Source organism: Perna viridis, chromosome 10 (genome assembly GCF_037379345.1).
Source record: "Perna viridis isolate PV_CMFRI_1.1 ecotype Kerala chromosome 10, ASM3737934v1, whole genome shotgun sequence".
Lineage (NCBI taxonomy): Eukaryota > Metazoa > Mollusca > Bivalvia > Mytilida > Mytilidae > Perna > Perna viridis.
Window position 1 is genome coordinate 7,458,568 of NC_142454.1, and position 24,527 is coordinate 7,483,094.

At 32.8% G+C, this 24,527-nt stretch overlaps 1 protein-coding gene and 1 long non-coding RNA gene across 4 annotated transcripts; one reads left to right on the plus strand and one right to left on the minus strand.

The window, feature by feature from the left end:
* Positions 1-985: 985 nt before the first annotated feature.
* LOC148604341 (uncharacterized) lies at positions 986-3,639 on the plus strand. The gene is made up of 3 exons (XR_015916040.1): positions 986-1,308; positions 1,621-1,758; positions 3,277-3,639. It is a non-coding gene; the product is annotated as an uncharacterized LOC148604341 (long non-coding RNA).
* Positions 3,640-11,277: 7,638 nt separating this feature from the next.
* Positions 11,278-18,885, minus strand: LOC148604342 (methylmalonic aciduria type A protein, mitochondrial-like). 3 transcript variants are annotated; one of them, XM_088549514.1, is made up of 7 exons: positions 18,774-18,885; positions 17,870-18,289; positions 17,079-17,201; positions 15,332-15,502; positions 14,358-14,444; positions 13,141-13,289; positions 11,278-12,379 (listed from the first exon to the last, which is right to left on the minus strand). In XM_088549514.1, the coding sequence occupies exons 2-7, from the start codon at positions 18,261-18,263 to the stop codon at positions 12,092-12,094; spliced, it is 1,212 nt and encodes a 403-aa protein (XP_088405640.1). In that variant the 5' UTR covers positions 18,264-18,289; positions 18,774-18,885; the 3' UTR covers positions 11,278-12,091. The 3 variants fall into 3 exon arrangements, with proteins under 3 accessions (XP_088405640.1, XP_088405643.1, XP_088405641.1); XM_088549517.1 differs by having other exon boundaries at positions 17,870-18,020; positions 18,774-18,856; XM_088549515.1 differs by lacking the exon at positions 17,079-17,201.
* Between the last annotated feature and the right edge of the window lie 5,642 nt (positions 18,886-24,527).

Here is a 24,527-nt window from a genome sequence, read left to right on the forward strand (position 1 = left end):
AGCGGAAACTGAGATTAAAGGACCTAGCTAAACGATATTCTTTCTTTCGGATCATATCAGCCTCATAAGAGTGAAGGAAAAGGTCAGCAAGTAGAGGAGCACAATTTGTTTCCATTGGAATGCCGACCGTTTGTTGAAAAACGCGCCCACCACACAAAATGATATGATGTTTAAGATGGTCTGCTTTATCAACACTTAATTCCAGCTCAACACAAATACCTTTACTAAAATATTTTTACAATAAACATCTATATGACCTGCCGTACTACATGTAGTTCAAATATTCTTATTTCTACACTAGATCCAGCCATAATTTTTTAAGTCCCAGTCTATATTCAATTTAGACACTGTCTATGATAAGGTGATTCATGGTGTATGTAAACCCATGGAACAAACTGTGTTCTTTTTTTGCCTACATATGCTATATTTTTTCTGTATTTGGATCTAAACATTTGAGAAAAGTACACTTCAACCCCCACCAATATCAACCAAATCAAACCTCATCAAAAACAATAACTCTTGCAAAGTGCCAATTTCATTTAAACTATATACATTTTTTTCTCAAAAGCGCAACACTCAAATGAAAAATAAGACTGTTGAAGAGGTTGGTAACTGATTATGAATCAGATATATAAGTTAATTTTATGGTCTTGACATGTATGAATCACCCTCTTGTTTGCTACATAAAAGTTATCGCACAAAACGAAGTTTCTCCGGATAACAACGACGACAGAGCTATACAATGACGTTTACAGTCGCATACAATTGAATGGTAAAGTCCATAATCAAACATAGCAAATACAATAACACTACACTACATATATACATTTTTTAGAAATAAAATACAAGTGCCATGGCGGTTGCTTGATGATATACAACCATTATTCAGCAGTTTAATTATACACATAAAGGATGAATTGCAACACTTCACAATAAAATAATAACACTGAATTTATTCTGAATATTTCGAATCAAAACAAATTTACAACTGCAAAAACAACCGGAAATACGTAGCAAGAAATCGAGATAAACATTTTAGCCGAGTCAGATGTAGGATTGGTAGTATTCAACACACACAGTTTTGATACGTTTTATTTCTATTCAAAAGGGGATCAAAATATCCAATTATAACCATTGTTTCTCCTAATTAATGGCTAGATAAAAAAATATCAAAAATTGATTTCATGTGTGATTGAATATCATTATTTCTTGTTCACGTTCACTGAACAAATCACTTGATGAACCATTGTATTTCAAGCTTTCATAGATAACAAGAGTCATACAAGCGTAAACGTAAAGGCTAGAAAGGTACTTGAATGTATTTACTATACTTGTTGTATTGCAAAATGAATCTCTTTTGATCATATTTTGGAATATATGATTCGGGATTTGAAAAAATGATTTACTAGGTTAGTAAATTCACTGTTGATTATCTTTATCAGTAGCTACTTGACTTTGAAGTACAAAAAGATCGATTTTACATTCTAACCTATTTAATAAAATCAGAGTTTCCTTCTGAGTTTTCGCCATCATGTTCAGACTCTCTTGTATTTCTTTTACAGTGTTTGTGTCTTTATTGTTCTTCGAATTCATTAGAAATTCGATTATGTCCCCAAAAAGGCATTTTGTCCAGTAGTCGTATAGCTTCACCTAGGAAATCTATTCTTTTGTTTTTTATGGATTCGGCAAACGCACTCCCATAATCAGCCAGCTGTATTGCATACTTAAGACCCAGACGAACCTTTGAAATGACTTCACGCAAGCATTTTATAGCTAGAAGAATAAACTGCAATAAAATTATTTTGAGAAACAACGTAACAATTTCAGAATTAAAATAATTTAGAAATTATAAAATAAATAATAAAAAAATAAAAATAAATAAAATAAAAGATAAATAAATATGATTTTTTTTGAAAATGTATATGTCTGTAACTACTCCACGGACAAAGTTATCGCAAAAAACTAAACCCCAGTATGATCTTTGACGCATTAACCTTGTGATACAATTCTTACACCAACATCGTCTTTTTTGACTGAGCATTATACTAACAACCATGGGTAGTGTTTATATCGTTTTCTCTCCATGGTTTCCTCTTACTTGTTAATTACGGAAAGTAAACTGAAAACATACTCGCATAGGTTAACTATATCATTGTCTTTAAAAACCTTTCAAAAACCCACCAAGAACTATTTATGATTTCAATGCTGCAGAGAAAGTCTGCAAAAAATTAAAAAGAATAAACCTTGAAACACATTGAAGACCAAACTTAAAGTTTGGAACAAAGGTGTTATCTTTGTTTATGCTGATATTATATATGTGTTCATACGTTGAGAGAGTAATCAAAGGAACCAAGGTTATAGTATAAGGTTAAGATTGTAACCCAGCGACAAAGACCTGACATGGAAAACAGACATACACAACAAAGAACATAAAGTAACTAAAATCATACATACAAAGTAACAAAAGCAAATGAGCAACTCGGACTCCACTAAAAACTGGAGCATGGACCAGATGCACCGGTAGGGTAAGCGTCCTCTGCTTTTCTAGAAACACCCGCCATAAAAACATGTAAGCAGTTTGTTCCCGAATTCGGAAGATCTTATGCATTATTTTTATATTCATTTTGCGAAAGGAGAATATATTTTAAGACAATCAAAGTAAGAAAAGAAAAAAAACTTCATCGCTTCGATACACACAAAAAAGAACCAACATAAAATAACCAAAGTTATACGTACAAAGCAAATAAAGTAAATGAGCACGTCTTAATTGTTATTTATGGGCTTTAAAAAGTGATTGCCATTTAGTTGAAAGACAGATTTTCAGATTTTTTGGGATTAAGTTTAGACAGGTTAAAATATATGTATTGTTATTGTTGACAGCACCCACAATGCGTTGGGTTTACAATCAGTTAAGTCATTAAGTGTCAAAATATATGTTTTAAACTGAGTTGTTTTTGTTAAATAGTTTCCTTTAGCAAGTATTTTGATTAACTTTTTTATACTTCTAATCAATTAAGAAAATTACGAACCGTCACCAACCTTGAGAAATACTTGCGTTACTGTCATCGTTCTAAAAAGCAACGACCTATTACGTACGAACGGTATCTTCACTTATTTGTTATCCAATAGTGTTTATTGGCAAACAGTTAACAGCGCCTACATAACGTAGCGACGTAATACAATACAATTACATATAGCAGAAGAGGAAAAGAAAAACAAGACAGCACACAAACAATAAAACACCCGCAGTAATAATCCAAGAAGAAATTATTTCAGGTGCTCCAGGAGGTTGAGTATTGCAAATGAGTACAAACGGCAATGGTCAAGTAAGTTTTCGATCCGTCCGTCGAATCTTCTTTCATCTGTATGATAGAAACTTTACATCAGTCAATAAAATTGTGATGACGACCAGAACAAATTCTGAACATGTTCCTTCCAAATTTATAAGCCAAAAGCCTTTCTCTACCGAGCTAGTCAATGTACAGCTCGCATGCACACGACAGTAACAGATCAACTTAGAAATATTTACTCCATACGCTGGAGTTGTTGGTTGTCAAAATCAAGTTTGTAATAAAATTGTGATTTCAACGTCCTGTGTCATCTATGTATGGGTTAATGTCAGGTATAAAGCAAAGAGTAATCAAGGGCACTAAGATCAAAAGGATGTAATCCAGTGACGAAGACAAAACATGGAAAACGGACGCACACAACATAAAATAACCAAAATATTACATACAAAGTAACAAAAGTACATGAGAAACTCGGACTTCACTAAAAACTGGGAGCATGGACCATGCACACCGGTAGGGTAAGCGTCCTCTGCTTTTCTAGAAACAACAGCCGAGTTGCATATAAAAAGTCAAGTCCAAGATAGACGAAAAGGGAAAGGAAAACTATGACACGTTGAACAAATCATTGTGTAGATGGATACACTGAAGCGATCTACGAGTTAATGATGACGACCATAATGCTTTTGTAGTGATGATTTCAATCCTGTACCAACATAATTATGTTCCAGAAGCCTAACCTTAAGAAGTCTATAGCGCGATACAAAAAGTCTAGTTGGTAGTTAAGGCAAGCTCTGGCATAACGTATGAGTTGTGGTATAAAAAACTCCATACGCAGTTGTCTTGTTATATAGAACTTATATATTATATATAAGTGGTCCTTGAACAATACATTATTTATGTAACAGAAACTGACACTAAAGGACATTTAAGTCCGAGTCTCGTCGGCGTGAGGTGATTCGTGGTTTCCCTCTCTTCCTCTTTCCTTGTGGTGTCCATGTCAGGGCATGCCACGCGATGTTATTCACTGGCTTATGCAGGGATTGGCTTGACCAATCATTTCCTGTTTCCCTTGACCAACTCTTCTTTTTAGAGTATCCTTCTTCATTGAACGCAGTACAGTCCGTCTTCATAGCTCAGTGTTTCTGATGGGATCTGACCTGTGGACAGGGAGACGTCTTTGAAGACACGGTTTGAAGAATTCTGTATCCTATATTCGATAACCTTGGTAAATATCCAGGTCTCCTCTCCATACAGCAGAACAAGTTTTACAGTCGAGTTAAAAATTTGGATCTTGGTGTGCTGACATTAGTGCTGACAATGGTTAGGGATATTTACAAGGAATTATTTGTGTATTTTGCAGTCTCATCAATATTTCATAAAAGAACCATTTTTGAACTTTCATTATCAAATAATTAGAAGGAACGACCATGCTATCTTCATCTAAAGTAACACTCAATGACGTTTGCACAGACACGTGATTGGGGATAAATATGCCTTCTGTGTGAATGTGATTGGTTGCCAATGGCATTTCTGAATAAGTCAATGAAATGTATTTTGCAAACTAATACGATTTTTTCGGAGTTAATGCCTCAATGTTTAATGTACTGACGTATAATACAGTTATTAACACGAAAAACATTTTTTTTTAGATCGTGGGTTTACATCATTTTGACAAAGACGTGACCAAAAATCAAAGCGTACAACCTCGATATGTCGAGAGCGCGTTCCGAGATGCAATCTTACTGTATCATATTCCTTGAAAATGAATATCTTCATATCCCACCTTGTACCATATCAGCTAAAATATGTAATTGTCATCTGATTTGCGCATTGTAAAGCTTGTACGACTTTCTATACTTTTGGGCATTGATTTTAAGGGAGGTCCAAGAAGTGAATCCTTTATTGACCAAACGTTTTTTTTTAAAGTTTGATTCCACGTTCATATGTTACGTTATTTCTTTTAATATTGAATGTTTATATGTGTAACACGAATTAATAATTAAAAGCACTATAATGTTTTGTTTACTTTGTTTGTAAAGTATGAAATATTAATATACATATAATAAAAGAAAGATATGAAAATATTTTTTAAATCATATTGAAGCAAATGTCTACTACCGGCTTTTCAATGTGTGCAGTAGTGCAGATACAAATATATATTTGCAATTCTTGCAAAAATTGAGTTTGGAGTGTGTATTTGTTTTATCCGTCGAAATAATGGGCGCTGTTACAAAAATATATCGTAGTAGTCTAGAACCAGTTTTTTTGTCGATATGTCGAAACTCGTAATATATAGAAAAAATTTAGAAAAGAATTTCCTTTTTGGAATATTAAGTTCGATGAGACATATCTTCCCTATGAATATGAAATTTGATCCAACGACATAGTTTAGAGTCATTTTCAGTTTGATGCCATCTCCACCAAAGGTTTTGGTTATTTCAATATAAAACTAAGTGAATGGGCTAAAAAAAACTTTTTTCTACACTTTTTAACTGATTCACGTTTTTACAGATTCTTTTTACCATAGAGTACTTAATAGTTTTCGGATTTTATCAAATTTGTCTTGAAATGGGCAATTTCAGATTTTATAAACTTGCAAAAATCCTCGAATTAAAATATATCAGTTTGTTAACCAATTTCGAAGCAAATATTTGAGACATGCTTTATATTCCCATGTTTCCAATGAGTATTGGGTACAATGTACAATATATTAAATGGAAATTTTGTATAATATCAATCTATTGAAACTAAACATAACCAACCAATCTGTATAAATGGTTATTGAGAATCTCAACATAAAAATTTCTTTCTTGAATGATATTCATAAGCACATCTAGATTAAATTATTTCCCTCGATGGTGCAGATGGATACACTGTAACGATCCACGAGTTCATGATGACGAGAAAAAAAAACTTCTGTAGTGATGACTTCAGTCTTGTAGAAAGATAACCCTGTTCCAGAAGCCTACTTGTTAGAAGTCTATAAGAAATACATTGTACCCTAGAAATTAATTGTACATGTATTACGCATAATAATACCTCACTAAATCTGAGGCTTCATGCGTTGAATTACACATGGTAGAACCTCTCGTCCTATTTCGATAATTTTAGGTTGAGTAATTATTGTGTACTGATATTTTTAATATCTGCCTATTGGTGCCAAGAAAAACACACATATGACGGCTTTGTTTTTGTAAGCTATAATAAAAAGAAATTGTGCAAATCAAAATGTAATTAAAAAAATTAAGCAAATGTTAATGGGCAATCTGGCCTCTCCTGACATCTGGAAACATTGACCATGTACACTGGTAGGGTAAACGTCCTCTGCTTTTCTTAAAACACCTCTCGAGTTTTTTGTCAAACAAAAAAAGGCAGTACAAAAAGACAAAATAATCCCAAATGTCAAATCATATTCAAATTAAATATTGTAAAAGAAAAAGCAATTTATGCAAAGTATTAAAAATGCTTGTATTTGGTCTTACTGCTAACTATAAATGAAATATTTCCTGATTGAATTTTTTATAACTAAATCAATAAGCGAATCTATCTAGGTCTTAATACGAAGCAAACATTAAATCAATAAATTAGTATGAACAACTAAAAGAGTAATTAAGGGAACGATCAAAAATGTCACGAAGGATAAACTCATCAGCAAACTCTGTCTTTAAATAAATCATCAATATATCTGAACACAGAAATAATGTCACACTGAAAGACAAATAATAGATACATTTAACACTTAACAGTATAAGACTTAAACATGTTCACAAAATTGGAAAAAAAAATAATTCCAATTAAAAAATCTGACATTTTGATAACCCCCTTAGGGCATTTTTTAAAAGAATGTTTAGCATTCTGGTATCAATATTGAATTGTTTGCACAGGTCGATGTAATGCTAGTTTCAACTTAGCAAAATCTAAATGTATAGTAAAACTTTTCTTTATTACAATTATAATAAATGAAAAGTGATTAATATTCGAAGCCATTCTACAAACCTGTATAATTTAACGTTATTAACATAAAAATGATAATTACGTTATTAGCTTTTTTCGTTATCTAAATAAGTAACAAAGCAGTTCCAGCACCAGGAGTTATCTTCCTTTTCATTACTTCTTTGTCAACAGTTAGTTAAAGAGTTTTCAAAACTTGGGTGATTTTTAATTGTCCAATAGCGCATTTGACAGTCTTTTTCTATGTAACCTTATTGAATTAATTTAATAATTCCATAATTCTGGGATGCCATTTTTGTATAAGCAATTTACTAACCACCTGAAATGGAAAATATGTATTTAACCTCAACAAAGAAGCACAATATTCAATTTAGTTTATTATTAATTGATTTAATCTTAGCAAATTAAATAATTTGTCATCATTATAAGTTTATTATATCATTTTCACCATATTTCTAAAGCTTTCCTGAAGTCTATTAAAGTACCAGCCCATATAAAATTCAGACCCTGTCAATGCTTAAGTAATTCATGGGGGAAAAAATCCATCGAACAAAAGATGCTATAATGTCGGTACACATATGCTATATTTTCACTAAACCGTAGTCATTACTGTATCCAGATTTTTATTTTTGATAAAACCAAACATTTACATCAACTAAAATGAGCCAAATCAAACCGAGAACGGTAACTCTTGCAAAATGACAATTTCATACACATTCTATTTTTATCTAAAAAGTGCAAGTACCAAATGACCAACTTAAACAAGTTTTGCGGTCTGTGAACGTCACTAAATTATGAATAAAGGGGACTTTGTTGGGTTTTTTATATTTGCATGAATCACCTCCAGTCTGCTTTTTAAAGACTGGTTTTTACGTTCCATACTTCAAAAACCGTTGGAAATGTTTTTTTAATCACGAATGCATAAACCGATTAAGTCGGATTAAGGTAATGGAAATGCAGGAATGTTCCGCAATTAAGTAAAGTAAGATAAATAATGTTTGCTTAAGTTATATGTAATACCAATAAAAGGTAGAAAAATTGTTCTTTTCAAATTTTAAAAATTTCTGACTAAATGCCTTATATTTTTCATTATTGTTATGTGTATTTTGTTTAGACATTTAATGCTGTTATTTCTATTTAGAGTTTTGATATTTGACGATATAAACTGCATAGTAATAGATTTCTACTATCATCAAATTTTCGAGTGTGAATATCCGAAAGTGGCGCTTCAATTCACGATGCTGTTGACACATAGTTACAAACAACCAAGTGGAAAGTGTTTTTCTTTTTTTTGCAATTAAAAAAAAGTGTAATTTTCCTGAATGGCTTAAATCAAAGTATGCAATAATTTAATTTAAATGACTAAGACACAATGTATGGGTTTCTTTACCTGTTTGACTTATTTGGGCCCCAAAACTGCCCAAAATGTGATTTTTTTTTGCCTTTGCAAGAAAAATGACCAAAATTTTCAACTTTAAATTGTAATAACTTTTGAACCCCATCACCGATTTTAAAAATATTTGCACCGTTAAATTACATTTTCTGTGCTCTTTCAAACTAATGTGAACACTTTCAATATACTTCATATTTAGACTGACGTCCATATGATAGAACGTTATCTGTTTATATTGTTTTCCATTATGCATAGTACTTAGTATGTGGATGCATATTATTCTTTGTATTCTTACAGACACTAAAGTGAAAATTAGCTTGTGAACAATTTTTAAGTTCTGTGGTTTTCAACTTTTTCACTTTCCACATTGTTTACCTGGTTGTTTATAATTCAAATGATAATAATGTATGTCATGAAATGTATTGGACAGAAGAAAGTTACTTAAAAACTCGAAGTAGAGCCATTGTATCTGCTTGCCTTTTTTTCTAATTACAGTTGAAACGTAGTAGTTGTTCAATGGATATATATTATATTTCACTTTATAATAGACAAATAATTGTAATTGGATCGTTAATTACGCACTTATCGACATAAATCGATCAAAAATATTCATCACAATTATCGATAAGTGTTCGATTAGTGAAAGTAATCAATATATGATTGCTCGAAATGTGATCGATTATTAATCGATGACCAATTTAATCGATTAGTACATTTCGGGCTGTAGGTTAACTATGGATTAGGAGGTAGTATTTTTAGCAAAAGAAACGTACAGAGTGATGACCGCAGGCGATATTTTTTCCTTTCACCTATGACAACAATGTATTATTTATCAACTCATACTTCACAAAAGTGCCGAATCTTCTCTTTCAAAATATTATTTTAGAGTTTAGAAAACCGTACTATATCGTTTTTCTTTTTGATAAGTACCTCATTAAATATTTCCCATGTATTGTGTCATGTGAACTGGCAAAAAATTCACAGACAAATATCTACTGAAAAACAAACAGCAGTCAGAAGAAGAGTTTATTATACAGAAAGATTATCTTCATAATAATAATTAAGAAAGGTCAGTAGGGATTTATTTCCACTGTTATTTACGTTTTGTTATCATGCCTTTTTTTTTACTTTGGCAGATGATAAGTGAATTATACTTTTGCTCATTATCAGTTCACCAAGCTTTTCTCTCGGTCGAAATGTTAATTAGTAGAAAGCAAATAATATGAAAGTTGTTTTATGTATTAGAGTTCAAATTTTTATGTGTTTGATAAATCAGTAACTTTCAGTTTTATTACATTTAAAATGAATTATTCGTTAGTTAAGATCGTTTAAACAAATTTGTTAAATGGCATCCCAATCACAGTTCATTATATGTCGATTGTTATGCTTTGTCTTGTCTGGTTCCTTTGTTGCTAACTCGTTCATACTGATTGAAGATCGACCGTGCAAACAACCTTTTCAAAGGGTCATGCGTGTGTACGGTATAGTGCTGATGACGAGTTGAAATGCTGAAAGCATTTGGTCTATATTAAGGAAATGCGTGTGGAACTGAGTTTGTTATTTTACTATCGTTTTTTAAAGGTATAGGGGCAATAAGCTAAGAATATGGCCTAAAATATCAACTTTGTTGTTATCACATAGAAGTTCTTCATGACATAGTAAAATATATAAATATAAGGAAAAATAATATTTTGTGGCATTAACGTCATAATAGTGCCACTCTTTATTGACTCTTTATCGCCCCTTCTCCTTTGCTATCATACTTGAGTGAAATTATTTAACCATTTGTCAGAAACCATCGAAATACTTCTTGCAGAGTAGACACCAACATTAATAGGAAATTAGTTAATAGATAAAGGGAAAGAAAACCATGAGGGTATGTTGTGCTTTTTATTAAAAAAAATTAACTCAATGAATATTTTTTTTTGCAGTATATTTAATAGCAAAGATCTTCATGGTCTGAATACGAGTTTTTTTTCAATTTTGCTTTTATTGTTGAAATTTTGAATTTTTGATACAAGTTTTCTTATTAATATCAATGAATAAAGAGAGTCGTAAGACTACTATCATTTTTTTTATTGTTTCCTGTCAATATTGTTGTTTCGATAAATAACATTTGAAGTTGTGTTGATTAACAAGTATATACTATCAACTTATTGTGATTTGTTCATGTTTTTTTTCCATAAAGTTTGCTAGATATGATGTTGAAGTGTTATTAAACTCGTATTGTACCTTTGTAGGACTTTATTGTATGTTATCAAATTGATGGTTTCAACATAATTCTAGTCTAGTAGATTCGGTCAGGCAAGAATTTGGATTACAATAGGACAAAAATGTTCAATTTTTAAATCCGGATATGGTGATAATAATAAAAAATAAATATTTTGTCAAATGTGTCTCGATATGTAGGCTTTTATGGTTCGAATATTTAATTTGTTGAGGCATAAGGCCTAAAGCAACTGAATTTTTAAGGAATGTTTCTATTTTTTAATAGATTATTGTAAATAATCTGGTTTGCAGCAGTTTACAGAAAATAACCTGGCTTCGTCAAAGAAAACCAACCAATCAGAGAGCTTCTTATAATTGAAATTAAATTATTGTAAATTAAATGTTCATGTGTTTCTGCTTTGTATAGCTCTTGAACAATCTTCCAACTGTTTATTATCACCATTGCATATGTTCAATAAACTCGAGATAAAGGTAGCAAAAACTGCTATGTCTTTTATACTGACCTACTTTTGAAAATTAAAGAGGAAAATGTTTAGTATAGCATTCTTTCCTCAACGTTTCTTTTCAAAGTACCGGTAACAAATGCATTTTTATAGGGATAAAAAAGAAAGGATATACATAAACTCAATATTAAAAGTCTTACTTTAAAGTTATGTATTCACCACCAATAACAAGCTAACTGACTTAGTGGGTTCTTTACTACCAAGAGGGCAGATTTTTACAACTGAAAGTTTTTGAAAAAATCACTCTTACTCTACCCTCAATGCAACTTGAAAAACAATAGCTTTTAAACTTAGATATGTACCTTCAACATTAACAAACTGGAAATTTTACTTGTGGATTACATTTTAGCAAAAAATAATGGTTTTAAAACTATATTTTTTTTCTTTCCATTTTGATACATTCAGTAAAACTTCACTATACAACAATGGGCTTATTCTAACCATGTCACATCCCTGGCCTGATTTGTAGGAAACAGTCATTCAATAAAAAAAGTAGTTCTTATGGATAGAGTAAAAAAAATGTATTACAATATAAAACATAGATTAAAGAGAGAGTTATCATGAAATGTAATTTCAACTTACAAATAGCTTTTGAGCACAACAAAATTCTTGATTATTATATACATGTATAATAAGTATATGGCAATAAATACAAAGCAATATCTTTAACAAACCCGTAAAAAAATAATTAAGACTTATTATATATAAAAAGTAACATTCTTCATTTAATTTTCTTTAATAAACTTAGTAAGTAACAAGTCAGCGCCAGTACCAGGAGTTATCTCCCCTCTCATAACTTCCTCTTCAACAGTTTGTATGAGAGTTTTTACAGCTTGATGATTTTTAAACATGTCCATTATATTATTCTGAATAAATGACCACATCCAGATTCTCTTTTGTACTTGTCTTTTTCTATGTAATTCATTTGAATCCAGCATAATTTTATTGAATTTTCCAAATAATTCCCATAATTCTGGTATGCCATTTTTTGTCAATGCAGAAACCCTCACCACCTGAAATGGAAAACATGAATTTGAATCCAATAAAAAGAGAAAAAAATCGTTTTTTTTCTTATCTTAAACATAGGTAAAATAAATTTCTATCATCAGAAATTTCTAACATATTTTTTCAACATATTCCTTATACCTTTTCTAGAGTCTTTTAAAATTTGATGCTTCAATTAAAGAATTGTTTGAAATGTCCTTTGATCATAAATACTTAAGCCAATAAATCTTGGTTAATATAATATAAATACAAAAACTATTGTGTGTATTTTGAGTATTGGTATCTTAGTTCAAAATGTGATTTAAATCTAGAAATCTGAAACTGCAAAACTGAAAGAGTAATCAAGGGATCCAAGACTCAAGTGGAAATCAAAAGAATGTAATCCAGGGACAAACCCAGACAAGGAAAACAGACAAACACAACAAAGAACATAAAGTAACTAAAATAATACATGCAAAGTAACAAAAGTAAATGAGCAACACTGACTTCACTAAAAACCTCAGGAGCATGGACCAGGTGCACCAGTAGGGTGAGCGTCCTCTGCTTTTCTAGAAATACCCGTCAAATTGCTCATAAAAACTAAAGCCCAGGATAGACAAAAGAGGAAAGGAAAACTATGACACGTTGAACAAATCAGTTTTCAAGGTCCTGATAGATACACCATAATGATCCAGGAGTTCTTGATGATGACCATAAAACTTCTGTATTTTAAAAAAAAATTATATCGATAATTTCTAAGTTAACAATTCTTAAAGTACTACTGGTTAACCTCGGGTTTCCAGAACTTAGATTTATGTCTGAGGAATTTCAGTGCACTGATATATTCAGCCTGTATCCTTCTTGCTGCAGGGACCAATTCACCATCAGATTTATTAATTATCACTAAATCTGCTACTTCTACTATTCCTTTCTTTATTCCTATTAAAAGAGCATACATGTACTGATGTGAATAACACAGGCTTAAAATGGCTTTGACAATAAAATATTAACAACTAGACAATTCATAAATTTAACTAATTTTTCCACTTATATCATGCCTAGTATGATGAGCATAAGAAAAAATCGAAAGTACATATATAAACAATCAATGACAAAATAGTATTTGATATGATGTGAGAACTATTGCAGAATTAAATGAAAAAAAGGTGATATTTGTCAAAAATGCAAATCTTCAGTCGCTGAATTTTCAATTAAGAGTAACTAATCTTGAACTTCATCTCCCCAAGCTTATGGCATCAGTATACAGAGTACCAAAGATCATCTCTTTTAAGTGGAGACACCAATAAACAGAAATACTCATCATGAAATTCATCTCTATCAGCCAGAAGCATCAACAAGCCGATATACTAGCTCTGAAGTTCATCGCCACCTGCTGGAGACATCAGTAATGAGTTACTCACCTTGAAGTTCATTTATACCAACCCCAGGCATCAATAATGAGTAACTCACCCTGAAGTTCATTTCCACCAACCAGAGGCATCAATAATAGTTACTCATCCTGAAGTTCATTACCAGCTGGAGGCATCAATAATTAGTTACTCACCCTGAAGTTCATCTCCACCAGCAAGAAACATCAGTAAGCAGATTGATTCATCCTGAAATTCATCTCCACCAGCTGGAGGCATCAGTAATGAATTACTCACCCTGAAGTTCATTTCCACCAGCTGGAGGCATAAGTAATTAGTTACTCATCCTGAAATTCATCTCCATGAGCTGGAGGCATCAACAATGAGTTATTCGGCCTGAAGTTCATCTCCACCAACCGGAGGCATCAATAATGAGTTATTCGACTCGAAGTTCATCTCCACCAGCTGGAGGCATCAATAATGAGTTATTCGACTTGAAGTTTATCTCCACCTGCTGGAGGCATCAATAATGAGTTATTTGCCCTGAATTTCATCTCCACCAGTAAGAGGCATCAGTAATGAGTTACTTACCCTGAAGTTCATCTCCACCAGTAGGAAGCATCAGTAATGAGTTACTCACCCTGAAGTTCATCTCCACCAGCTGGAGGCATCAATAAACAGAACAAATCTACCATATCAGCTACAGCATACTCTGACTGTCCCACTCCTGCAATCATATATACTAAATGACAATCATATACCGGTACTCATTTGATGATGAAAGCAGTAAGGAAGTGATGGAATTTGTTTTAACCCAGACACACAGCGAGAATTTAATAGGATGTCCTGCATATTCCCTTTGGTCAAGACATCAGCTATATAATAGTATTATCAATGATGTCAAATGCTATTTGAATATAAATAGCTCTTTTCTTTCCAGGTAACACCTAAAATCAAATTAGGCACCAACCATTGTAGTAGTAAGAGGAGCCTGGGATCTTTAAAAAAATTGTTCCAAACTCTGGATAAATAAATGTTTTTTACGCATCCATTGAAAAACAAAAAAGATTCTATATTTACCTCATTTTCAAATCTCAGACACCCCCACAGATTATAAAAATTGCTGGTGTCTTAGCAGATTCAAGTAAAGAAATTTGAAAAGTACAATTCTCATGTTACTAGAAAATGTTTCAAGCATTTTTTTTCCTTCTATCCAAAAGTCAATATACATCAAAGTCACTCTGATATCTTCAAATTGGACCTTGTGAAAGTGCTAAATAGCCTGTGATATTCCACTGGCAAATGGTTTATTACACCCAGGCATATGGATTTATAAAGATGTTTTCCTAGCCAATTCAAATGCTAAAAGTTTAGTAGTGGGGGGAAGAGGGCAAAATGGCATTTCATACCACCCCTCAATTTATCAGAATTTTTTATCTTAATTTCATTACCTTTTCTCTTCTCATTAAGCTTCAAATAGTTACGGATTCAAGGGGTTCAACTCTGTTTCTCAGTTTATCCCATCCCAAATTTCATTAAAGAATTCAATCTAAGTAGGACCAAAAATTTTAAAACGAGTTAACCATTCTAAAGTACACCAAAAAAGATCTTTACCTATTGTTTCAATGAGTATTATATTGTAACCAGCAGCCTCACACAACAACACAGCTTCATTGGTTGTCCTGGTAACTCCACCTAAGGTACCTCGTGAAGGCGAAGGGCGAATAAATGCATTTCTATCTCTTGACAACTCATTCATCCTGGTCTTGTCTCCTAGTAAAGAACCTGCAAACACAGAGTTACTTAAATTAAGACAAAGTCTGTATGACATCAACAAAGAAGTTTTGAACATGAATGTCAATATGAAATATGGTCCAATGTTTCACACTAATACCAGAAATATGATCCAATATTTCACACTGATATCAGAAATATGGTCCAATGTTTCACATTGATATCAGAAATATGGTCCAATGTTTCACACTGATATCAAAATTCACAAAAAGCTGATTAAGTTGATAACTTGGTCCCCCCTCAAAGTTGCAATAAAGAGCATCGATGACTGCAGCATGTTGAACTCTGTTCATTTGGGGCAAGAAGAAACACAATATTGGTGTTTGACACACATAAGCATAGGCACTTAAGTAAATAGACTATTCAAAATATTTGTACACAATATAGCACAAAATTTGAAATTCAAATTAAAGTGAAAAAAAGTTTTACTTTACAGGTGCTCATCAAAGACCTTTACCTTTGATCCCTATAACTACAAAAAAGGGCATTAATGAAACATTAAGTGATACCCCATAATGTAATGGTGAAAAAAGGGGATGACAAAATGACCTAATTCAAAAACTTCATTTGGATTTTGCTGAAAATCGTACTTAACCTGTATTCTATACTACTAAATAACTGTGCAAAATTTCTGAAAAAAAATATTTATCTGTTCTCAAGTTATCATCTGGAAACCAAAGGGGGATGGACAAACATACAACTTGTCAGAGGGTATCACATACCTTGCCACTTCATGTGATAGGTTTAAAAACCATAAGATATGATAATCTGATTGAAAAAATCAAGCAAGGATTTTCATGAGGAATCCAATAAATTTGTTTGTTCAAAATCTGACCAAAAATTAGAAGGTTGATTCTGTTGGGAATGGCCCAATTTCATACCCCTGTAACTTCAAAACAGTTTAGGAGAAGTCTATGTTGTAACCTTTAAAAACAGAATTCCAAAAGGAACACAATGACAACTGCCTCTCCAAAATTGGATTAACAATAAAATTTTTGTATCAATTCTTAACAATAACACCTATTATTTTCCCCTTTCAGTCTTAATTTTCACCAGGGTACATGGCAAAAACCTAAAAAAAAAAGAACTGTAAGATCCTCCACACCACATCCCTAAGAACAATGCGTTAAAATTTCCAAAAGATTTGATAAGTTTTACTCAAGTTATTGTAAATAAATGAAAGTTAATGGAGGCCAACCTTTCCTGCATATCACTTTAAAACTTTTTTACACTGTCATTATTTTGTGAGGTTTGTCAATTATTGTTACAGTGTGACCTTCCAAGGAACATCAAAATTATGGTCACATAAGACAGTTAGTCTATGTATACAGGTAAATTTTACTTACAAAGTAGATACACTACATAGTCATTTATGGCATGTTGTTGCTAAAGACAGATGATCACTAAGACAGGATTTACTGTACTTTGCAGTGTTTCCTGTTCATTATTTTATTACGATCAAGAATTGCTTGTTCAGTTGGTAATTTTACTTATTAATCACACCACAAAAAATAAGAAAATTGGTTCCACATAAACATTAATACTAAGACAGTAGTTTATATATAACCTCCAGTGGAAGCAGATGAGGGATCAACAGCCAGAACTGCTACTTTGTTGTCTCTCTCTGTCAGATATTTGCCAAAACTCTCTATAAATGTACTTTTCCCAGCACCTGGTGGTCCTGATAAACCTTAGATATATTTAAACATTCTTAAACATTCTTCTCATTATTTGGTACATTATATATACATTGCTTGCTTATGGTAAAAACTATACAGCATTCATAAAATTGAATATAAAGCTTCTAGACAAAATGTCTAAATAATAGATCTGAAACATTTGTATAGTTTGATAGTGCGTTATCACACTTCAATTTTCATAAGTCATTCTCATCAACCAATATCAAAACCGCAGTGACTTGAACATGGCATATTGCCATCAACAGGGACTATTACCTAATGTCTTCTTTATACTTACAACTTTAATCATAATGTCAATGCATTAAGAAATTATCTTCCAATTAAAGACTGGAAGATGCCATTAATTTCTTGCATGAAAATGTCATCGTGATGCAACAGTATCTTAGATTAAAAGCTTACCTGGCAATAAAAAAAAACCCATAGTTTTAAGTGTAATAGCACAGATCTGTTTCTTTGTGTCATTATTTACCAGCAGATATTACCAATAAGAATTAGCTATGCAGAGTTACACTACATCATACATGTACATATATGTTGGGTCAGTTTCTCTCCATTAACCTTAAAGTAAACTATGTTAAATTCATTGGATAAGACAGAAAACTTTATTGCTGCCCTATAACAGTAATCATTTTCCTAGTAAGAGGAAAAATACACATACCTATTCTAAAAGATAAAGGCTTTGCCATCTTGTTGTTTTCATGCTCTGTACTGTGCTGTAATATCTTATTTAACAGTAACTGTGCTTGTTGTTTCTTCTTTGGATGTGTTGATTCTATTAGAGTTATTCCCCTTGCCAAATGGCCTCTTTCCTGATTTAAAATGCCTTCATACAATGAATCGACGAACTCATCATTTTTAGTCAAGTTTTCTGATACAGTTATCAAACATCTAAATGATGTGGTATTCTTAAGGAAATTTTGATTATTGATGTCTTTATTCAAACTAACAGGCAATTTAGGCTTAACGGTGCAAAGAGCACATAAGTGTCTATTATTTGAAGTTGGCATTCTAAAATGCAACCTTAATGCTGGTCGTAGAACCTTCATATTCATTTAGTTTTGTAAGAATTATGCAGTATCTGCAAAAAAAAAAAAAATACAACAAAACACTTAAGATTAGAGACACTATTAAAAAAGCAATTGTAGGTTTATTTTTTCTCCAGAAGAATCAGATTAAGATTGTACAACAATAAATGTATCTAAGCATCTTTTATTTGCATTTTCTGAAGTTAACTTACAAAAATTTTGGTCAAGAGGTATACTGAATCAGATTTCATAAGCTATGGTCTAAGTTATCTAGTCCTAGGTCATAATAAATGCTTTCGGGATTAGGTAGTCCAAATAATTATGTCGTCTTGGGAGGCTGATTTTTGAGTGATTAAGAAAATGCCTCAGCTAGCGTCCTGATTTCTGGACTAGGGGTAAGGAAGATCTGGCTTATACTTATAGTTATACAATGCAAGTTATAGTAAATTTTTGGCAGTCAAATCAGTATGAAATTAAAAAAAAACTGTTTTCATATAAATATTTTTTACAATTTAATTGAATGACACCTGATCAAACCTTAAGAGTATTGCTAAACTATACTAAATGTCATTTTTTTTCCATTTCAGCTGTCAGGATAAATTCTGACAGGGGAACGAAACATCATTGCGTTTAATTAGGAATAATTACACTCTCAGTATTTCGTCACTTACAGTAAATCGCCACTTTTCCGAAAATTGATAGACAGTCACATGTAATAATTTAATAGTAAAAGATGTGTCTACTATTTGGCTGTTTATTAGCCAAATTTCCAAGGTTCTCTATTCCTCTGTTAAAACGGTGTTATTTTTCTTAGAGTTTTGCAAAAACTACTGGATGGATTTTGTTGAGAGAGTAATCAAGGGAACCAAGATTATAGCGGTAATCAAAAGAATGTAATCCAGGGACAAAGGCCAGACATGGAAAACAGACACACACAACAAAGAACACAAAATAACTAAAATCATACGTACAAAGTAACAAAAGCAAATGAGCAACTCGGACTCCACTAAAAACTGGGAGTATGGACCATGTGCACCGGCAGGGTAAGCGTCCTCTGCTTTTCTAGAAACACCCGTCGAGTTGCTCATAAAAAGTCAACTCCGGGGTAGACAAAAGAGGAAAGGAAAACTATGACCCGTTGAATAAATCAGTTTTCATGGTGAAGATGGATACACCATAACGATCTACGAGTTCATGATGACGACCATAAAACTTCTGTAGTGATGACTTCAATCTTGTAGCAACATAACCCTGTTCCAGAAGCCTATTTGTTAGAGTTCTAGCGCAATACAAATTGAGAGAGTAATCAAAGGAACACAGATTCTAGCGGGAATCAAAAGAATGTAATTCACGGACGAAGTCCAGACATGGAAAACAGACAAACACAACGAAGAACATAGAGTCACTAAAATAATACATACAAAGTAACAAAAGTAAATGAGCAACTCGGACTCCATTAAAAACTTGGAGCATGGACCAAGTGCATCGGTAAAGTAAGTATCCTCTGCTTTTCTGGAAACACCCGCCGAGTTAATTGCTTTTAAAAAAGTCAAGTCCGGGGTAGACGAAAAAAGGAAAATTAGGGTACTTGTAATCTGCAGAACGAACAAAAAAAAAAGCAAAACCCAACTAAATAGAACGATACCAAACGAAATAAGACGATATAAAGTATCATAGAGGGCAGAAATAAGGGGAAAATCTAAATCAATGTACTGCATCATAATTGTAAAATCAGAGGTGAAATGAACAAAAGCTTAATGAAAACTTTTTTTCTGAAAAAATCATATCTTAGAGTGTCAGACAAATCAGGTTTTCTTTTATAATTGAGTTTGACAACGTTCTGGTTTCAAACGGATAATAATTCAAAATGCTCGCTTGCAATCTCTGACTTGACAGAATGGACCAGGTACACCGGTAGGATAAGCGTCCTCTGCTTTTCTAGAATCACCCGCCGAGCTGCACATAAAAAGTCAAGTCCGCGGTAGACAAAAGAGGGAAGGAAAACTATGACACGTTGAACAAATCAAGATGCACTAGAGTGTGGATCCTACTTTCCAACATGTACACGAACAAAACAGTCAAGGTAAAATGGGACGGCAAAGTTTCAGACTGAGGACATATCGCTATCAATCAAGGAATACGACAAGGATCAAAACTATCTACTCTATTATTCAAACGTTACAACAATACGATACTCATTAGCATTACGGTCAGTAGTCTATAGGCGAAAATCAGAAAAATAAATTTAGCCTCCCCAGCCTGTGCAGATGACGTAGTATAGGCTAGGACCAAATACTGAAATGCAAGCCATGATCATCTTAGTTCAATACATATAACACCAAAGGAAAAACAGAAGTTTTAAAAATGTCAAAAGCCAAAAAAGTCAAAGAAAGCAACTACACGTTAGAAAGACAGGAAGTAAGAAGAGTTCAAAACCTTTAACACCTTGGAATAACCCATCAAGAAAAAATAAAGTCAATGTTGACGATAAGGGCACAAGTTGGGCGGAAAACTATTTATGAGCTTTAGGATCAGGTTTCCATGCTCGATCAGGAATGCCACCAGTTGTCCGTGGGACACATTAATGTAATATAAGGCAGATTTCTACCTAGAGAGCTATTTAAATTACTCAGTAGCCTACCTAAATTTGTATTGAAATTGGAACTGGTCTATTTCAATTAGATGTAATACCCAAAAAATGCTATCTTTAACGTTTTGACGGCAATATCATTCATTCATATCTTTATTTCGTCATGATGAGATTTATGAATACAATTATAATGGTTAAACTACATTAAATACAACATAAGAGTTTGAATACAAAAACTATATACATCTATATACATTACTATTAATACTATCAAATATAGCAAGACATAGCATGTATCGTCACATCTACGACCGGAATCTGTTATCACTGGAAAGGCATTGAATAATATGTGAATGACACAGTTCCATAAGTTTAACTTGCTCTCTAGCTTCCAGAGCGGTTGTCTATTCACGTCCAAGTAACGTCTGATAAAGAATTTCATCACCATACTGCGTTAGGTATATAATATAAGTTCAAATCAAAATTTTGAATTATAATATTCCATAATACATCACGTAAATGTTCTGTTAATGTACAAGAGCAGCATGCATGAACACACACATCAGTAAATGGTCTATCACATATAGTACAAGCACCAGGTGTGGAGTATTTGTATAACTGTCCATAGTTTTGTAATGAAAAACGATCTGTTAATTTCAGGAAAGTTCTCGGAAAATTTCCAGAAAGAGGCTAGTTGTATTAATTTATGCAAGCAACGAAATCTGTCGAAGTCACTATCATTACTCACACGATCATGCCATTCGGACGATTATTTCGTGTTTATAGCATTTTGAACTAACGATTTCCTTATAGCTTTGCACGGAAATACGTGTCCATCTGAAATGAAGTCCAGGAGATACTGCGTTAGATCATATTTTGACAGTATTTCTACAATGTCTGGTACGAATCCAAGATGTCTATGATTATTAATTATCATTTAGAAACCAAAAAAGTCTTGTCATGGATACAATTTTTGATAAATAAGTTGTATCCATATTGCAAAGTTTTTGAAAGAACATCAATTTCAGCTTATGTATGTATGAATGAAGAATATTGCCGTAAAATATAGGGTGGGAGATACCCGCACGTATTAAGTTTACCAAAGATGAAAATCGGGGAAGGCGCCATTGTATTTGTAAATTTCAAAATGTTGTTTGGAGTGAAATATATCACTTTAAGACCCTCAATGAGGTCATGTCGTTATATTTCACGCTAACACAGTCTTACTGTTCAGAGATAACGTGCAAAATATTTGTATGACCTTCAAAAGAAACCAGTAAAATTGAAAAGCTCCATGTCATTCTCAATTATCCTGTATCCTTATTAAAAGTGCTTGGAAATTTTAATCGATAAAGTACTGAGCAATAAACTTGCACATTTATATTTTTATTTAAGTGTACAAGTTGTTCCGCACTTCCTCTCATAACTTAAACTTGTAGTTTTCATCCTTTTACATATTTATTTAAACGTCACATGCAGCAAATGTCAGTTGATCATGAGAACTGTTCATAATAATGTGTAAACGTACCTTAATAGTACTTATAACATTTTTGTCAATGACAACACATGACCTGATCGAACATCTTACTTGGGTCTTTAGATTCTACTACATTAAATCTGGATTTAAGTAGATTTTCTGAAGTTCAAAATGAAATAGTTTGTATTCCGTTAGGACACAGTAGCGCTCCACTCTAGGTGACTTAATTCGGACCAATCTGACTCATACTCAACCACTTCCTCTATACCTATTTTTTTATGCAACGAGTAATTTAAAACCCAAAAATCAAAAATAAATTGGTTTGCGGCATAGACTTAATCCACAATGGCAGCTCCAGAGTTTTAGGTAAGGGGGGAGGCAAATAAAATTCTTGACAGGATCACCAGTGAGTATCACGAAGTGAGTGTTTTTAATAATTTAACACACACAATTTTTCGAATTTTTTTTCCAAGGGTGGGCGCCCCCCTCCTGAATCCGCCACTGATCCAGAACAATCGGACTCAAACACCGCCATTTCCGCTATGTTATGTTTATGCAACGGGGAAACGTAAACATAAATTGTTTTATGGTATCATATGTTTCTCAATGAACCAACGGTACAGGCGTGAAATGAAGAAGTCCGTCATGCAGCTGAGGATGCTTACTTGTCCCAACATGGCCGTTGTTGGTCGGATTATTGCTCATCTATAATTTCATTATGTGCTTGTTTCCGCTGTAGGTTTTTCTTCTTCATTTTTTTCCTAAACTAATGGTGTTTCAAATTACAGAACATAAAATAAAAAAATGGTTTGAAGGGGCGAAGCGACCGTGAGCGAGCTATCCATATCCCTTCTCATCCAATAAAACTTTAACTCGCAAACATAAACTAGTTTTTCCAATGTATGGGAAAAAAATAGACGCAATATAAATTGACGTAATAATTCACGTCACTATTTTTGGCGTTCGTTTATCAAAATTGCTATTATTAAATGTTCTGCCGCCATAACACTTCGAGGAATGTTGACACGTCGTGCATTCTGGCTCAACAGGGAATATTAAGTTTCAAAGGAAATTCTGTGTTCTTTACGGGATGGAAAAATGTTTGGATAGATATATTGGTGTGTTTTCCTAAACGCGAACATCATTAGGTAAAAGGAAACAATAATTGACGAAACTATACGACAAACGCCATGACTTCTCATTTTGTGTTGTGAACTTTCCATTCATCTGTGGCAATATCCCTTCAGCATCTGCGTATGGAGTTTTCGTATCACAACTCATACGTAATGCCAGAGCTTGCCGTAGTTACGCGGAATTTTTGTACCGTGCTAGACTTCTTGCAGTTAGGCTTCTGGAACAAGGTTAATATGTTGCTACCAGATTGAAGTTATCACTACAGATGTTTTATGGTCATCATCATGAACTTGTGGGCCATTATGGTGTATCCATCTGCACCATTAGAACAGATTTGTTCCTTGTGTCATATAAATTTCCTTTCCTCTTTCGTCTATTCCGGATTTGACATTTTATGAGCAAGTCGATGAGTGTTACAAAAGCAGATGACGCCTACCCTACCGATGCACCTGGTCCATCCACCCAGGTTTTAGTGAAGTTCGAGTTGCCCATTTTCTTTTATTTCACCTTACGTGTTATTTTCCATGGGTTATTTCATGTTTTCATTTGTTGTTTGTTTTCCCTATTTAGTTTTTAATCCTTAAATTATATTCTTTTTGATTTCCGCTCGAATCTCGGTCCTCTTGATTAGTCTTTACTCTTGGTTGTAGTCTTGCAAAAGGATATATCATATAAATGATATAATGAAAAAGTGAGGTATTCAACTCTCCAAATCTGACTCACTAAATAGGTAATTATTTCAGTTAGTATGCACTGGATTTTTTTTTACACAGAAGTTTGGTCTTGATATATATTTTTTTAATAGTCTTTAATTTTTTTCGTGACTTTGTTTATTCAGTTGATCTTAGCTCCACCTCTAATTTTAAATGTTCTATGTCCATGCTTTTATTCACACGTGTGATTCGTGCGAAAAATATAATGAAAATCACTCAACGAATTTTAGATTGACTGTGCTTCATATTCTGATTCGCTCTAGATCTATGGCTGAATTTTTAAGTAGCATCACCCTCACTAACCAGTAAATTTCAAATACTGAACAATCATGGTGAAGCGTCGCCATATCGTCAATTGATTGAACTAAATGCATATA

Bases quoted from the DNA above. Each gene is read 5' to 3' on its own strand.
- LOC148604342 (XM_088549514.1), bottom strand. From the start codon at position 18,263: ATGAATATGAAGGTTCTACGACCAGCATTAAGGTTGCATTTTAGAATG. The intron at 17,202-17,869 runs GTATGTGTATTT...AATATATCTAAG, and splicing joins GCCTTTATCTTTTAGAATAG to GTTTATCAGGACCACCAGGT. The intron at 13,290-14,357 runs GTGAGTAACTCA...CTCTTTTAATAG, and splicing joins TGGTGGAGATGAACTTCAGG to GAATAAAGAAAGGAATAGTA.